At 46.5% G+C, this 18,859-nt stretch overlaps 1 protein-coding gene across 4 annotated transcripts in view; it reads left to right on the forward strand.

Moving 5' to 3' along the window:
* The first annotated feature begins 489 nt into the window (after nt 1-489).
* The window catches only part of LOC137632459 (TAF6-like RNA polymerase II p300/CBP-associated factor-associated factor 65 kDa subunit 6L), a 59,998-nt gene continuing 41,628 nt past the window's right edge, over nt 490-18,859 (forward strand). Inside the window, exons 1-3 of one of the 4 annotated variants that reach the window (XM_068364393.1) lie at nt 490-642; nt 8,865-9,005; nt 9,500-9,597. In XM_068364393.1, the coding sequence (XP_068220494.1) occupies nt 571-642; nt 8,865-9,005; nt 9,500-9,597 (311 nt within the window). In that variant the 5' untranslated portion in view covers nt 490-570. Of the gene's footprint in view, nt 655-8,837; nt 9,006-9,499; nt 9,598-18,859 lie in introns of all 4 variants that reach the window. The other 3 variants (XM_068364391.1, XM_068364390.1, XM_068364392.1) reach the window with 3 other exon arrangements.

An 18,859-nucleotide genomic window follows, 5' to 3' on the forward strand; every position in this document is an offset into this window, starting at 1 on the left:
TAGACAGATGGAGATAACTTGAGAGTACTGTAGAGACTATAGATTGGCGGAGCAAAGGCATTATATGGGATCAGGGATATTAGGCCAAGAATAGCCTACATAAAGTGTTAGGCCTTTCAAATATCTGGGTTCTGTTATGAGACTTACCAAAAAGGTTATAAACATGGAAGTAGGGAGGGCAGAAGTTCAAGTATAAAGATAAATTATGGAATGGCATGAAGGAAAACGGTCTAAGAGAACAAGATGTACAGTACATATAAAAATGTGAAAATGTGAAGGCAAAGAAGAAGAAGAAGACCCTAACAGTGACCATAAATATTCAAAATATATGTTTTTGGATTTTTCCATATCTGTGTAACTTTTCTTGTGTCCGAATCCCTGTGCTGAACTGAAACTCAGTATTTATATATGGAAAACTTTAAAACGGTTTACTTGATTTAAGTTTATGGTTATTATTTTATTTAGATTATATTTTGTGTTAGTTTCTTGCAGTTTTTTATAGTTTATGAATTTTTTAGACTGAATACAATATCTAAACAGACTGTCCAAACGATTGAAACGACGATCTTCATGTCACAGTGTCTATGTTTGTTGTTGTTTGAAGAGAATGTTACGGCAATGGTCGACCGCAATGAAAACCGCGTAAGTATTTTGGTGTGTATAATTTTTGTGATCTGTTTTTATCTGGTTATAAATTGTAAATTAGACTTGGTTTCAGGCAGTGCATTAATAAAAATCCTTAAGTTGTCAGTTGTCACAATCTAGGGTACTTTATAGAGATGACCTTTTAGCCTTTGGTGGCATGGATAGATCCCTAAGCATTACTAATCTAGAGTACGGCGGAACAACGTTTGCTTACATTGTTTGTTGATATCACATGTCCTTCAGAGGGTAAAACGATAAAATTTACATATGCTGTTTTATAGAAAAGAAGATAGATATTGCTTATTTCAACAGAAGTAATTTACATCCTAACAAAACCCTCAATGACACCCTTACACGACCTATTCTATGGTAGCATACGGGGCACTAACCTCATTGCCTGCCCCCAATCTAATCTCACCACTTCCCCACATAACCTCACTGTCCCTCCACCTATGATTACAGCCACCCACCTAATCTTGTTGCTGCCCATCTCCGTCTAACCTAACTTGCCCAGGAGCATCATTAGTCATGGAATGCTTTTATGTTATATAAACCATTGTTGGAGCCTTTGCATATCAGTGGCCAGTTCCTCATGCATTGATTAAAAATGGCCCTAAACTTTCCCCCCTAACCTAACCTACAAGCCATGTCCTTACCTACATACTTAACAGGGGGCTAACTCCCCCTTGCGACCCCCCTTATGCTGCCGTATTCAAAGTTAGCCATAATAATGCATACAGGTGGCCGCTATCCTACATATACCCCCCATTGTTTTTTTTTAATATAGTTTGCACAACTGTTTTGCAGTTTTACATATTCCAGTGCCTGATCTCATGTTGGCTTGGGCACATATGTGAAAAGCCTGCCGGTACCTCTGCTTCTTGTTCAGTGATTTTGTAAAGCATATGTATTCTTTCAAATACCATTTGTCCTGTAACTGGAATACAAATCTTCGCTATCGGCGAAGCTGAAAGGACAAGCCATTAGAATTTAGCGAGGGTTAACCACCCATCCTGTTTGTTAGCGGGATTGGGGAGTGGGGACTACTGTCACTCACGCACCTGTTACTGTATCCCACTTTACTTTTGGTTTGAAGGGAGAACATTTGTTACCGCTCTTCCTCCTCCCCTTTTGGATTGCCACTAATAATCTGTCTTTTCAACTTATGTTTTTTTTTTTTTATATATATATATGAAAACATTCTTAATGTTTTGATATATATTTTAAGCTTTTTTTTCATTGTGTGTCAATGTTGTGCGGCAGGTTCTCTAGGACAGAACCTTCCCTTACGATCTTTCCCGGGCGAGTGTCCTTCCGAGTGAGTTGACCTTCGCCATGGGGGATTCTTCATGACTGGATACTACTTCTCCGTTCTAATGTTTACGTCACCTTCCCTACATGTTCTTGGAGGAATCTGCCTGCGGCCTTCACAGAGCTTGACTTCGGTTTTGCTCTTTCTCGCCGCTCTCCCTCGTCATGTGGGCAGTCGGCAGTTGCTCTGTGGAGGAATACCTTTCACGCTCATGGGCTAGGTTGCGCTCCTGGATAGTTTTTTCATTAATTAAGCTGAATTAGTACTGTACATGGTTGTTTTGTTACAGTTTTATGCTGCTGCTCTCCTTCTCCCCTTGGTGTAGGCCAGCAAGGAATGTGGAGTCCTTAATTTGGGTCTGTTCTCTCGGGGGACACATTTCCCTTTCAAGGATTAGGTGCTCCTCCCATGGGAGTTTTTCTTGGATTTTTTTTTTTTTTTCGTTCGGCTAATACAGCTGACATAGAAGAGCGGGGCCGTTCGTTCCTTTGGATTCTGCTGTCCTTGTGCCGTCATTTTCCTGTTCTCTGGAGCTTGTGGCAGCTTCTGATCAGCTATGTTTTATCAGGTAGCGCTCAGTGCAGACCTTTATCTTGAACAATGCTTGTTGAAGCGAAGCAAAGACCGCTGCTTGGAGGTCCGCCTCAAGGGGTTGGCCTACTTTCCCTTCCGAGGGAGAGTTTTCCTCACTAGGTGTTGGGCTGTTTCTCCCTTCCGAGGAGAACTTCCCTTCATCATATTTGTTGTCTCTTCTGCTGATGATCACCTCTCTCATTTCTGAGAGACCACCCACAAAGACTCTTCTTCAGAGTCCTTCCTGCTGAGCAGTCTTCCCTGCGGGGGATTGTCATTGACGAGCTCGCTGAGTTCATGGTCTTCCGTGTTGCCTCAGACACGCTCTTTCGTCTTTGGCAAAGAGTCGGCCGATAGACTAGTCGTCGACTTCTGACGAAGTATCCCTTTAGAAGGATCGTGGTATTGTCACCCTGACGAGTTTCATAAGTTTCTCTGTTTTCCCCCTGGTTGACGACCCTTGCCTGTCCTATTGACTACTCGGACTCGCCGTTCGCCAGCCTTACCTTGACAGTCAGATTGTTAGTATCTCAGCACACAGGTTGCATAGGCCGCAGACTATGTATAGCATTGTTAGCGAGGTGTTAGGGTTTCCTCTTCTATGTGCTAACATACATAAAGGGGAATCTCCAGGTACAGCCAAAAAGCCAGTTGTTCCGTAACTGGAATACAAACCATGCTATTCAATAGGGGTATTACTTTCGGCGTAGCTGAAATGACAAGCCATTAATTTTTAACGTGGGTTTACTACCCACACTGCTAGTTAGCGGGGGTAGGGGAGGGTAGCTTGCTACCCCCCCTCTCACACACCTGTGCTTGAGCCCACTTTTGCTCTAGGCTCGGATGGTAGTCGGACGTGTCCGCTCTCATTCTCGCCGTCATTTGACAGCCATTTAATGCTTTTTTTGTTTTTTCTTTTCTAGTTTTGTGTGTCAGCGTGTGCGGTGTTCTCAAGGGCGGAGAAACCTTCTCTTCGGTCTCTTCCCCTTTGATGTCGGTCTACCATAGGCTGGTAGCCTCTCCCGCTTCTCCTAGTGCAGCAACCCGTAGGGAAGACCTCTTGCGGCTTGCCCAGAGTTGGACTTCAGTCTTGTTCTTCTTCGCTGACGGTGTTTCGGATTACTGCACCTCTCAAGGGATACCACTCCCCTCAGCGCAAGCAGCCAACGTAGGAGTGCGAAGTCAGATGTTCCTGTCAGCCTTCAGCTTTGCCTGCGCCTGCTGCAGTCCCAGACCTCCGCAGCAGTGGCTGGTCGGAAATCCTGGGAGTTCTGCTGTTAACTCTGGGGAACATAGAAACACTGGTCGGAAATCCTGGGAGTTTTGCTGTTAACTCTGGGGGAACACAGAAACAAGCTTCGGCTTCGTTTCTCAGGCAACACTTTATGTCGACCTTCAATTTGGGGTAGAGCTTGTTGAAGGTAAGCAGAGAGTGCTGCCCGAAGGTTCCCCTCCAGGTGTTGGAACTTTCCCTTCCGAGGGAGGGTCCCACCACCAGCTACTGTTTGGCAATCTTCTTGTTTGCAGGGAGAATTGCCGACAACAGCAGTAGATGTTGGTAGCCTTTCCCGTCCGCGAGAATTTTCCTTCACCTGTTTCGGTTTCCCTTCGGGGGATTCCTCTAGCAGAAATTGGATTTGTCCATTTCTGTCCTTTGTGCTGACGTTCGTTCTTCGGGGAACCCAGAAACAAGCTTCAGCTTCGTTTATCAGGTAACACTTTATGTTGACCTTAAATTTGAGGTAGAGCATATTGAAGGGAAGCAAAGAGGGCTACCCAGAGGTATGCCTTCAGGTGATGGAACTTTCCCTTCTGAAGGAGAGTCCCATCACCAGCTGCTGTTCGGCAATCTTCCTGGTTGCGGGGAGAATAGGTGACGGCCGTAGCAGATTTTGGTAGCCTTTTCCGTCGGGGGGGGTAGTCACCCTTCACCTGTTTAGATATCCCCTTCGGGAATGAGATTTGTCCATTCCCATCCTTCGCTCTGACGTTCGTTCTTCAGATAACCTCTTTGTGGGAAACCAGAGAATGAACTTCAGCTTCTTTCTCAGGCAACACTCAATGTTGATCTTCGATTTGAGATAGAACTCGTTGAAGGGAGGCAGAGAGTGCCTCCTGGAGGTTCGCCTCCAGAAGTTGGAACTTTCCCTTCCAAGGAAGTCCCTCCACCAGCCACTGTTTCGCAATCTTCCTGCTTGCGAGTAGAATTGCCAACAGCGGCAGTAGATGTTGATAGCCTTTCCCGTTGCGGGGGGACTATCTTCACCTGTTTTGGTCTTCCCTTCTGGGGATTCCTTCGACGGGGATAATCTTCATCCTTTTCCCGCTCTTCATCTTTGGAACAGCACTCATCTCGTCTCGTCTAGTCTAAATTCCTCTCTCCCTGCTTTCTTGTCTCTCCAGCAAGACTCTTCGCTCCAGCAAGCTTGTGTCACCCTTTAGACTCCTGCTTCTCGCCAATCGTCAGCTTGTCATCACCTGTTTTCAGTTCGCTAATTGCCAGCTCACTGATCGCCCATTTCCAGTTCGCCGATTGCCGATCGCCAGCTCGTCAACTCGACGATTGCCAATCTTCTGTTTGCTGAACTCCAACTTGCCGATCGCCGATTTTCAGATCGTCAACTTAATGATCCCTGACAATCACTGATCTTCAGTTTGCTGGTCATCAGCTAGCTGAATTCCAACTCTTCGTTCGCCGATTACTTGCTCTCCTTTCGCCGATAACTGGTCTTCAGCTTGCTGATCGTCAGACCATACTGCTGTTCTCCAGCTCCCAATTGTCAATCACGAGCTCGCCAATCATTGTTTCAGATTGCCTTTTGCCAGTTCACCAATTGACAGCTTACAGATAAACCATTCGCCAACTCGCCGTTCATCAGCTCTTCTATTTGAAGCTCGTCTATTGCTAACTAACCAATTGCCAGCTCGCTAATCATCGATTGCCAGTTCGCCGATTCGCTAGATCTCCAATTTGCCAGCTCGCCAATCGCCTATTGAAAAGCTAGACAATCTCCAGCCCCAGCTCGCCATTTGCTTGCTTGCCGCTCGCTGTTCACCGGCCCGTGATCATCTCTAAGCTGCTCAGGATCATCACTAGTCAGGTCTCCTCTAGGTTGCAGTTAGAACCAGCATCTAACGGTTTAGCCCTGGATACTCTGCCTTCCGGGGTAAAGACACTTCCGGAACAATCCGTTCTGTCGAAGACCCTCACTTCATTGAAGTACTGTATGGGCTTCCCGATAGTCTCTCATCTAGAAAACGTAGATAGTCTTCTCACCTCTCTTCGGTAGCCCTCCCACATAGAGTTGAAGGAGTTTAACACAGATTGCTCTCTTTGAACCTAACCCGGCACAATATCGACGATTGGGGTAATGCACAAGGGCTAACCTAGGTGCTTAATACCCATCTCGCCTTTAGGGTTTTGTTTGTTTTTCACAAACAAAATTTCTTCGGTTCCCGATGTTTTCATCCCCTACTGCGAACTTCAAGGAAACTTCATTCACGTACCCAGGTTTCTTCATCGAATCCGGCACGTTCGTGGACGTTTATCCCTCATGAACATACGTTCTTCACCTACACTCCGTTCCTACTACAGAATGGCTTATATGCCATGTACCTCAAGGACCAGATTGCTGCTTCTGCTGCTACTTCCACTCTTGTTTCATGTATGGTATGGACTACCTCGCGAGCCGACTTTGCATGGATAGGAACTGCACTAGTTACGCAGTCACCAACAGCAAAGTCTTAATGACTAGTCTTCCAGCTTCGCTGAAAGATAATCCCTATTAAATAGCTACAGATTTGTATCGTTAGGAAAAATACAAATTATTTCCAAATTTGTCATATTACTTTTAAAATTTATGATATTACTTCACTGAATAACCCACTATAATCTTTGTTCTCCTTCATATTATTATTATTATTATTATTACTTGCTAAGCTACAACCCTAGTTGGAAAAGCAGGATGCTCTAAGCCCAATGGCTCCACCAGAGAAAATAACTATGTGAGGAAAGGAAATAAAGGAAATAAACTACAAGAGAAATAATGAACAATAAAAAAGATATTAAGAACAGTAACAACATGAAAATAAATCTTCCATTGATAGACTATAAAAACTTAAACTAAGAGGAAGAGAAATAAGATAGAAAAGTGTGCCCGAGTGTACCCTCAAGCAAGAGAACTCAACCCCAAGAAAGACCATGGTACAAAGGTTGTGGCACAATCCAAGATTAGAGAACAATGGTTTGATTTTGGAGTGTCCTTCTCCTAGAAGAGCTGCTTACCATAGCTAAGGAGTGTCTTCTACTCTTACTAAAAGGAAAGTAGCCACTGAACAATTATAGTGAAGTAGTTAACCTCTTGAGTGAAGAAGGAGTGTTTGGTAATCTAAGTGTTGTCAAGTGTATGAGGACAGAAGAGAATGTTGAAAGAATAGTCCAGACTATTCGGTGTATATGTAGGTAAAGAAAAATGAGCCGAAACCAGAGAGAGGGATCCAATGTAGTACTGTCTGGCCAGTCAAAGGACCCAATAACTCTCTAGAGGTAGTATCCCAATAGGTGATTGGTGCCCTAGCCAACTTGCTATCGTGTAACGGTAATAAAATTAAAAGTGTTAACATTTACCCAAGTAACATAAACCCATGGTGAGCAATGGGTTGAGCTTGCAAGGGAATGAAATACACTGCCATCCAAAATATGACTCAACCGATCAGCGCTAGTTGAAACATTACCAGCATTAAACAGCTTAGAGAATTATATGATATGGAATGCCATCCACAAATGAAAAATGACGTGGCTTAAAAGCACTAACGTTACTAAGATAGGGATAAAAGGATCCAAACTACCAACTCAGTCTTTTTCCTCACAATCTAGATGTCTAAAGGAGCAGCTAGGAATGGGGGAATGCAAAGGTTTAGCAACAGAAGGATCTAAAATATATTAGGAAATTGAGGCTCTACAAGAGGATTTAGACTCTCCAAGGTGCTGTGAATATTCAGAACACTTACAGAATGAGACACTATGGCTGCCAGACCCTACTATGGAAATCTGGTTAGGGTAAGCAACTGGTCAGGTATGTCAGACTTATGGCCTACAAGTTAAGACTCCTTGGCCTCCTGAGATTAACTAATGAAACTAATCAAGGCTTATCACTAACAAAATAAACAAGTAGTGTGGTTTTCTTTTGATTTTTTCCTTGAACTAAAAGCATGTTTCATTAATACATGAATTAGAAAGATACTTTCCCTAAGAGAAACTTTGGCGCAAGAGTACTCCACTCAATGGTTGTTTAAAACATTGCTATCACTGTGCAGGAATAATGATGAGTTCAGAGGAAGGTAGCTTTAAATGCAATAAAATTTATCAATCTAGAAGGGGATATGCTGACAATCACGAATGTTACAAAAATACTGAAGAACAAAAACACACGCTTTGCTTTTTACCATTTACTGCTAGTGTCTCATTACTTTGCTAGAGGCATGTATCTATCTTAAGAAAAGAAAATGTGAGAGTTTTTATAAAATTTTAAGGGTAAACATTGATAAACTGAGCTTCTGAAGCAATGTAAACACCATGTGAGTGACTGAAATAATTGAGAAGATTGGGGATAAAGTGCAGGTATAACAAAAGTTGCTCACATTATCACAGAAATTACCCATGGATCGGTACATAGCATTCACAAAAGCTGCTCAATATAAAGATCTCTAGTTGAGTAAGAAACAAGTAGCACAAATAATTGTTTATCAGCAATATGAAAATTAATTAAAAAGTTTAAAAGCAAATACAAAGAAGGCTTGAGATTGGTATGAGGAATAGAGAGAAATACTCAACTGAGCAGACTCATTTGTATATACTGCTTCATCCTATGCAATTTTGTCTCGTTAACGACTTGCCGACTAGCACCCCTTGGTTGCCATGTAGTAGTACTTAGGTAAGTCTCCCTACCTAACCTATATGTACTTGATGACAGATAGTGTACTTAAGTATAGAGAGGTCTTGTGATGAGGGGTCAGTTATTTATATATTCTGAAATTCAGCATATTAAGGTTCGGATGGAAATAATAGATACAGAATGATGGGTAAGAAACAAATTAATTCAGAACTGTATATACATAATTACCTAAAAGGTGGAGAATCAAGTTGGAAAAATGAAAGCAGCAGGGCAGGATAAGAATTGTACATTTTATGAGAAGTGTATTATAGAAATTCAGTGAAGTATAATTAAATCTGCATGTTTAATATAAATAGGAATATATGATAGAAGGAGTAATAAATCATATTTATTGTCTTATTCACTACTTTCAGACCTACATGCTTTTTGATATCCTACAGAATGATGACAAACGATGTGCTCAGATTGCTGTGGAAAGCATCATTACCTGGGGGGAGAGTGTGGGGATAGTTGATCTCTCCCAGGAGGTTGCCAGGGCAATAGCAGCTGATGCTACCTACAGGTTACGTCAGTCTTTGAATGTATGTATTGTAGTCATGTTGTGTGTGAAGTGGCCATATGAATTTTCTTGGATTTTTTCAATTTGTATTTTATGCCAAGTAATCTTGGTTGTTACTTAGTATTTATAACCTAAAAAATATTATTTTGAGTATTATAAGATATTTAATAGAAATTTTAAATGGCATTGTGGTGATTTTGTTGTAATAATATTACTGTAAGTTTTTGAGTACCATCGGGTGTTCAGTAATTAACGTCCACTAGTTATACTCCCTTGAGCTCCATATGATGTAATTTACATCCTGTAACTACCAGTTTTTTCTTTTTATTTTTGAAGTGTTACAAGTTTTAAAAAAAATTTAATATTATATATCAATGGAAAAGAAATTTACTTATGTACTACAGTGCTGCTAGATTTTCATAATTTTTTTCATTGGATTTAGCTTGGACAATTGCAACATTGTAATTTTTTAACATTTAGTTATTTCATGCTATTCTCTTTGTGTTTACATATTAGGTATGTGGTCAGTTTTTAAGACACAGCAAGAGACGCAGACTCACACCAGATGATGTCAACCGTTCTTTGAAATGGATGGATGTCCAGGGAGTTGCAGGGTATGTTGTAACTGCACGTTAAACATCATAAATACTGTAGTACTGTAATAACTGTATTTTATGTAAGATCACAGAACAAAGCCATGGTGTGTATCCTTCAGTTTTACTCATTCTAAATAACCAAAACATCTCTCAGCTACCTGAATTTAGTTTCCTGAGGCAATCAGGATTATATGTTTTTCGTGCTATAGTAGCAAAACTGGATTGTCTTAGCTAACTTAGTATGATAAAGTATTTCTATTTTATAGCACTGTAAATTTCACTCGCCATTTAATTTTTGAGGATACTTCAGATCTGGCTATGCAACTGGGTTGCAGTCCATCATGAAGAATGGTTAAGGAAAAATCTTTTAATCGAACAGCTTTTAACGTACAGTGATACCTCTTGATACAAATATTTTGGCTCACGTTATTTTTATGATGCGAAACGAGATGCAAAGATTTTCCCGTCCCATAATAAAAAAAAAATTTCTTGATACAAAACAAGGTACGGTAAGAGATTCACCCAGCCGCTGAGACTAATTTCAAAATTTGCGAGCCACCAACCTGTAAACTCGCCATCATCCTCCCGCGCTCCCAGGTTATATCCCTACTCTGATGCTAGTTATCGCTATAAGATCCTCCTCTGCTATTGGTCAGCATGTACTGTAATATATCCCATCGTACATCTCTGCATTGGCGTTCCTCGGCCAGCAGTATCGAACACATCAATTTAGTGTTTGTGATTTTGCTTTCGTGACCATTACAGCATACTGTATCGTGTTGCGATATTACGTTTGTGTATTAACCATGGGTCCCAAGTGTTTTGCTGATGTCTAGGGAAATAAGAGGATGATGCTTACGATAGAAACAAAGCTTGTGATAATCAAGAAGTATGAGGCCGGCATGCGGTCAAGTGTGATCGCTAAGGATTATGGCCAAAATCCGTTGACCATAGGAACCATCCCATGGATTCATGCGAGCTTTCCTTACCGGGATCTTCCCACCGAGGGAAGAGACATGCTTAATGTTAGAATGTCCTTCACGCCCCCTTCTGGGACGGATGTGCTGCCGTAATTAAGAAGCATGCTTCTCACAAGAATCCCTTTGTTAGTGAATAGCACCTTTCTCAACAAACACTCAGGCATGGCTGCACACACACCTCAGTGCCTTGGCTCTCCTGAGCACAGGTGGGTTAACTGTTTCCAATAGACAACCTCTCTTTTGAATACTTTTATGGTAGCGTGCTTAACACCAGCCAATTTTGGGTCATGTATGGATCTCAGTATCCTTTAGTGTCGACCCACTCTTTATACTTGCCTAGATAAAGTCAGTGTGAGTTTCCACTCACTCACTATTGTTACACAGGTCATCAACCCTCTATTAAACTCTTTATTTGTATCCCTGTGTAAAGTTCTTCAGCCTATTAGAATTGTCATTTGTTCCGTAACCGAAATACAAACCACGCTATTTACAAAGGGTTATTACTTTTAGCGTAGCTGAAATGGCGAGCCATTATAATTTAACGAGGGTGTATTACCCCCGCGCTAGTTAGCGGGGGGGTAGGGGAGTGGTAGCTAGCTACCCCTCCTCCCCCTCACACACAGGTGAATACTCACTTTAACTTTAACTTTAACTTTTGGCTCGGACTGTGACAGACGTCTCTGTCTTGGTCCTCGCTTGGCAGCCATTGTCTGTTTTGTCTTTACTTAATCGCTTACTTTTCTTTTACTCAATATATATGTAAACATGTTTTCATGTTTGTATATATATTTGAGTATAGAAATAAGTAAGTTTCCTTTTCAGATGTGTGTGTGTAGTGTACGATATCTACGTGGAGGCCTCGGCAGTTAGGCCACCACGGCGTATTTTATGGGTGGCGATCGAGTTTGACTTATGTCTTTCTCTCTCTCTCTCTCTCTCTTGAGGTCGTTCACCCTTTTACTACGTGTTACTACGCCCTTGTAGCCTAGCTTCCTTTCCGTGTGGGGGGTTGCTACGCTGTACGTTTGTATCAATTAGTTATGAATCTAATTGTAGTTGTTTTTTGTTTTTCAGCTTGTAGAACGATTCCTTTCGGGGTTTTCGTTCTTTCTTTAGTGTTCATTCATTTTTAAATTACATAATTACATAGTTACATAATTACAATTGTTATAATTCTGTTTTGGTTACAGCTCTCCTTCCACGAGTGTAAGTGGTTGTGAGGGCACGTGCCTGTTGTGTAATTCTTGTTCCTTTCCCTCGGGATTCCTCTTCGGAGCCTTCCCGGGGGAATGAATGTGTACTAATATTATTTGTTTTATTTCTTTACAGTTACCGATCTAGTTCGTTTCTGTAATATAGCAACGGTGTGAGCTGTCTGGTTGAGTCCTGGGGATTCGGCTGTTGCTGCCTCCCCCCTTGTATTTTCGTCAGGGGCGTGTCTCCTTCTACTGGTAGTACTCCCGTGTCGACGGACAGCTCTCCAGTTCATTTTAGAACAGTCAGGAGGCTTGCCTCCTTGGGCGGATAACTTTCCTTCCGAGGGAAGTTTTTCCTGTCCAGGCTTGAGTTTTTCCCCTTTTGGGGGGTTCTTCTCTTGCCTTTTTTTCGTGCGACTATGCTCTTGGTGCTGAGCGGTCGCACCTGCAGTTTCGCTCAAGGGGCTGGGCAACTGCAGGAGCTCCTCTTCGGAGGATTGCTCCTTTTAGGTCACTGGCTGACCAGTCTCTTCCACGAAGTGTTTCTCTTTCGTTCGCGAGAGAGTACACTCATAGAGACTCCTCTTCGGAGGTTTCTTCTGTTGCTGTTGGCCTCCCTCGCCGTAAGGCCCTCCGTCCGCCTCGTCGTAAGGGCCTCTCATCTCCCTATAAGGGTGCTTGAGGCGCCCTTTTGGATCTCCGTTTGCAGCCTACAACTCCTTTTTCTCGATCTTCCGCCTTGGTGCAGATGGACAGCAGTCTGATCTCGTCTTCCGAAGGGCAACGGTCTTCCCGACGGACAACGGTCTGCCCGACGGACAGCGGTCTTCCGACGGACATCAGTCTCCCGGCGGACAACGATCCCTTCGGGGCAAAGGGTTGCCCCCACGGGGGTTCTTCCCTTGCGTGTCAGGGTTTCCCTGCGCGCCCTTCTGCTCATCAGCGCTCTCCTGTTCGTCAGCGCTTTCAAGATGATCTTCCCTGAGGTTCCTGTTACGTGCCCTGTGCGCCCACGTTCGCCCTCGCGATCTAGAACTTCAGTTCAGGTCGGGGTCAAGGACTCTTCTTCTTTGCGCAGGCTTCCACGCGTAGCCTTCTGCTCGTCAGCGATCATCAGCTGCTCGCCAGCGATCATCAGCTCGCCAGCGATCATCAGCGATCTCCGGATCGCCCACGTGTGTTACAGCTGGCACTCCAACGTTCTCCAACACTTCTGAAGGAACATGGTTCGCCAGCTACTGGCTCACCTGCGCATGCTGATCGCCATCGCACGACCCTCAACTGCGGATGCTGATAGCCATCGCGCGACCCTCAACTGCGGATGCTGATCGCCATCGCGCAACCCTCAATTGCGGATGCTGATCGCACGACCCTGCATTCACCTGCGCATGCTGCTCGCCATCGCACAACCCTGCACGATCGCCCGCTTACGCATGCTGCTCCTCATCGCACAACCCTGAACGATCGCCCTCCTGCGGATGCTGATCACCATCGCACCCTTTCACGCGATCATTCACCTGCGCATGCTGCTCGCCATCGCACAACCCTGCACGATCGCCCGCTTACGCATGCTGCTCCTCATCGCACAACCCTGAACGATCGCCCTCCTGCGGATGCTGATCACCATCGCACCCTTTCACGCGATCATTCACCTGCGCATGCTGCTCGCCATCGCACAACCCTGCACGATCGCCCGCTTACGCATGCTGCTCCTCATCGCACAACCCTGAACGATCGCCCTCCTGCGGATGCTGATCACCATCGCACCCTTTCACGCGATCATTCACCTGCGCATGCTGCTCGCCATCGCACAACCCTGCACGATCGCCCGCTTACGCATGCTGCTCCTCATCGCACAACCCTGAACGCTCGCCCTCTTGCGGATGCTGATCACCATCGCACCCTAGCACGCGATCATTCACCTACAGATGCTGCTCGCCATCGCTTACCATCACGCGGTCATTATCGCCAGCGATCGTCTTCACCTACGCGGCAGCACGATCCCTCGCCGTCGCGCCATCGCTTGCGTTCGTCGCCTCGGACACGTGTTCATTTACCTGCCCACCGTCACGCCCACTCGCCTGCGCGCCCGCGCGATCGCTCGCCTGCGCGACCGCTCGCCCGCGCGACCGCTCGCCCGCGCGACCGCTCGCCCGCGCGACCGCTCACCTGTGCCCCCGCGCGACCATGCGCCTTCGCGCGACCGTTCGCCCTCGCGCGACCATAGTTCGCGGCGAATTCCACAGCCGGTGGTAGCAGCAGGGACGCGTGCTCCTAGACGGCACTCGGGATCACCTCCATCCAAGCACAGGTTGGTAGTGCAGGACGAAGACAGGTCAGTACAGCATTCTTCCCCACCTTCTTTTCAGGCAGGTACCGTCATGTCCACTCCAAAGGATCGCCCGATCCCTTTCACCTTAGCGAGGATTTCGGACTCTGTGTCCTTGGAGCAGCAGACATGGTTTGGTCCGCTGGCACGGGCGTTAATGAGGGTTATGAAACCAGCACTCGCCGGCCAGGGTAACAAACCAGCGGCTGTCTCTCCTACGCTGAAGAGAAAGAGAGGAGTGGACTTCGTGGTGACTTCCCCCAGGGCGAAGTTGGTTCCCAAGAGGTCGGTCTCGAGGGTCCCCTCTCCTTCTCCCGCCCTGGAAGGATTTTTGGCGGGGGGGCTTTCCGTTCAAGATTTCTCCATCGGACAAGGGGTGACTGCTTACCTCTTCCTCTGGGAGCTTACCAAGTTCTTTCCCTCCTCGGTTACGGCCCGAGGTTTGGTTCAAGGAAGCTACAGGAAGATCAAGGGTACTTTCCTCCTCTCGAGCTCAGGCACCTTGGCCTTTCGTCATTAAGTATCTACTTGCGGACAAGCTCGATGTTGTACCATCTGGGCGCGCTGACTGAAGGCTTCCTTCGGGTGTCTCATCTGTGGAGGTCGACGACCTCAGACACCCTTCCATCCTTGAGAAGAGTTTTGTTTGTGCCCAAGGACAGAGACTTAGACAGCTGCTGTGTGGAGTAAATCGACTTCCGGTTTCACTCCTCCAAGGCGCTTTCTTCCAGACTCTGCAGGGCTCCAGCGCCCTTTTCTTTCAACCACGTCGTCCTAAGTTATCGGCTACGACAACTGGGACAAGGTGTCCAATTGCAGTTTCCTCCTGTCAGGAACAGATGGCACGGGAGACTCCCCCGGGGGGGCATAGTCCTAAAAGGAGTTCACGAACTCTAGGATTGCAGGTTTTTTCGCTGGGAGGATGCTTAAGGTTACTCATCCGAATGACAGCTTCCTGATGCCCATTCCCGCACAATCTCTGTGAGTAGCCAAGGATATCGCGCCTGCCGTCTCTGTCAGCGAATTCAGTGTCTCTGAACCTCTATGCCATAGCGTCAGCAGAGTTGCCTGGTTGGGCAGAATGATCCATACCTTAGGCGAAGGTCTTCCTTAGGATCATCGACGGCTTCACCCCCGGCCCCCTCAGTCGATCCTTTCTTGTAAGGAAGGATCTGAGAGGGGATGTCCATAGTCGACCTCTCAGCCCTGATCAAGTTTGTCGAACAAACTTCGGCCAGCGTAGACCAGCAGAATCGATCAGACTGGTAACGAGGCGACAGGACTCCTTTAACCCTGGATCGGAAGGACGGGTACTTTCAGTCTCCATTCCATCCATCTTCCAGGGTGCTCGTCGAATTCAGCCTAGACTGCAAGTATTCCTGCTTATGATGCAGTGTGGCTATCCCGCCGTGGCATAGCAGGTTTGTTTCCCCAGAGAACTCTCCCTGCCTTCCTCTTGGCCGCTCAGGTGCAGGCTTCCGCCTCCTCTGCTGTTTGGAGGACTGGTCAACTCCGGTAGGCTCGGGTTTCGACCTTCTTCAGCGCCGGGACAAGCTTCCGGATGCTGACCATGAGTGTGGGCTCATGGTATTTTGCTTGGAGCCTTCTCTTCCTCTGCCTCAACATCTAGAGTATCTGGCCATGATATTGAGTCAACCGCCTTACCACATTGGAAACCCCGCTTCTCGTCCGTCCAGCGAGGTTAAGCAACGTCGGTACTTGGATGGGTGACCACCTGGGGACGCCAGATTCTGTTACCACATCCTCCGAGCCTTCCTTTTGGTTGACTGTGGCAAGACTGAGGAGAGTTGCAGTACCTGTTCTCAGTCAAGCAGAGCTTTCAGCCCTACCTTGGAACGTTTCCTAGTTCTTCTTTCCTCATTGACCCGTCTATAGTCCGAACGGTCGCCTCAGGATAAGTTCCATGTGGGGCGATCCAAGTTCCGGTGGCTTCAGGCAATGTTTAACCGGACTCCCTGGCCCTATGGGACCAGCGGAACTATTAAACCTGCAATGGGTGTTGACCTATGGAGCCTCTTGATGGTAGTGGATATTCTCGTCCTTTCCCCACATTCTTGATGCGGTTCTCGGACTCGTCAAAGGAAAGGGGGGGGGGCATGTTCCGGTCCAGGCCTATGGTCAAGACCTGAAGGATACCTCTCCATCATTCAGGCAGGCTTAAGGGCCTTAGTCTGGCCCCTCTTCAGATCCTACAGCTCCTGCCAAGTCGCCCCGTAGCTCGTCGACTTCATTCTAACCAGCAGGGGACGCATTTTCACACCTTCACATCTTGCAGTAGAGATACCGGGATGATTGAGATTCTCTCAATTCCACCATCGGCTCTCTCATTCCAGGCAGGGGAATGTTTCTCTCAGACTATCCGAGCAGAGCCTCATAGAGAGAGTGTACCTAGGGGTCTTTGACCTTGGGGAACCAGCAAGTGCTGGTCTGGGGGACCTGATCGCGACACCTCAAGCTTCCGCTAGTCTTCCCCCCAGTCTCAGACCCCGAGACTCTGGCAAGATGCATTCCGGTGATGGTGGGACAACGTCGACGCCTGCGTCTTCCCTCCTTTTTGTCTGCGGACAATGGGTCTCAACAAAACCAGGTTGTCTGTCAACCTTTCAATGGGAGAGCTCCACTGGGACTATGCGCAGAATGGTTTCTGGACCCTCTGCTTCCCCTGACGGAACTCCCGGGAGAGCTTCTCCCACGGCGCAGACTACTCAAGCAACCACACTGCAACATCTCTCCCGAACCGGGGCGTCGCTTCGGCTTCATGCCTGGAGACACTACGCTTCCTCCTCTAGAAGAGACAACCCGCTACAGTCGCGGTACGGAGGTCGCGTCATCTGCGATAGTCATCCACAGGGGTCTCCCAGGCAAAGTGAAGAGTCTAAGGTGGTTGGTGCCGTGGGAGATATACCTCTTCCCGTGAGGCCTCTTCTCCAGCAATAACGGTCTTATTGCCTTTCGGCGGGAGGAAACTCCTTTCCGCTCTCGGCAATGAAGCCTGTCGCTCAGCCTTTCCCTGACCTTCAGGCTTAAAGGAATAACTTTTTCCTGCCTGCTGGATCTATCCTCGCTCATGCGAAGCTACGATCGTCCCTGCCCTAGTCGGAGGAAGACCTCCAACTTGGAGCATGGCTCGGACTTTTAGTCCTTTAAGAGATCTTCTCAAGACCCTTTTACGACAGGCCTCGGATTGTATTCCGCCTTGGGTCTTCTGCTCACTCTGGCCACGGCCAGTGTGTAAGCAATCTTCTTGGTCTCTTACTACTCCCCCCTTTCTAAGGAAGAAGGGAAGGCAACATTCAGGCTTGCTCCTGAGTTGTTGGCTAGACTCCGAATCTGAGGGTCCCGACCCTTCGGTCCGATTCATTCAAGATTTCGAGTCTCCATTCTGTGTCTGATGTCCCAAGACCTTCTCTTTCTTGCCAGTAAGGAATCGAGAGTTTAGCGCTGGGAACAGCTGCAGTTTGGCCTCAGTTGCAGCCGATTTGGGAACACAAGGAGGACATGGGGGGAGAGTCATCAGTATACCTCTTCAGCCCGGACTCAAGGACATTCATCTCGACCTGTCTTCAGACCCTCCCCCGTCACGTCGCCCTACAGCACGATGTTGGATACATCGCAACGTCCCTCGCCTTCGAGTAATACTACTCTATGACGCAGGTGCTACAAGCTGGAGTCTGGAAGCGTCTGATGACCTTCGCAGCCCGCTTCCTGCAGGGCGTGACCCACAGGAGTCTCGATACGTTTTCTATCGCTCTGTGGTGGCTACACAACAGCTGGTCTAACCTCAGGCTCCTTTTTGGACAGGTAGCAGAAGGTTGAGGGCATTGTTATCAGGTTTTAGTCTGCATGAACGAAAGAAGTATGTCTGGCCCTTACTTCTTTCTTCATCATCCCCTCTACGGGGAAGCAGCATCCTGGTCTCTGCATAGCTGACCTCAAACCTCTGCAGGTAAACCATGCTTCCTTGTGTTCCGAGTATTGAGTCAATACTGTCGCGTCCCCCATACCCTGACGAGGTGGTATTGGGAACGTCCTAACCCAGAGTTCCTTCTGGAACTCCAGGTCAACTGCCTAAGACGGGTCACACTTCTTCCTTCACACACAAGCTTACGTAGGCCACATGGTTCCTTGCAGAGCAAGGAACTTGTGAGGTGCAGGGACTCCTTTTCTCGAGTGCGACTCACTCGGATTCTGAGTCCCCGGGTAAAGCCAAAGCCAGTATGGCTGGGGACTTTCCACCCTTCCTAAGGGATAAGTCACCCTTTGTAAATAGCGTGGTTTGTATTTTGGTTACGGAACAAATGACAAATTCGAAGATAATTTGTATTTTTCCTAACCATACAAACCTTAGCTATTTACACATATTTGCCCGCCAGCCCTGTCCCCCAAGACAAGTCCTACCTCTAAGTGAAAGTGAGTATTCACCTGTGTGTGAGGGGGAGGAGGGGTAGCTAGCTACCACTCCCCTACCCCCCCGCTAACTAGCGCGGGGGTAATACACCCTCGTTAAATTCTAATGGCTCGCCATTTCAGCTACGCTAAAAGTAATAACCCTTTGTAAATAGCTAAGGTTTGTATGGTTAGGAAAAATACAAATTATCTTCGAATTTGTCATTTTAAAAGTGTCTTTCTGTAACTTTTGGACTTGATAACGTGGAAGGGGAATAATCTATAGCATCTTATGACACAGCCCTTTAGACAGACTAACTGATTGTCCAACCCCTTACAAGTTCGGAAGACGACGATATCAGGAGGAA

This window comes from Palaemon carinicauda, chromosome 41 (assembly GCF_036898095.1).
Source record: "Palaemon carinicauda isolate YSFRI2023 chromosome 41, ASM3689809v2, whole genome shotgun sequence".
NCBI lineage: Eukaryota > Metazoa > Arthropoda > Malacostraca > Decapoda > Palaemonidae > Palaemon > Palaemon carinicauda.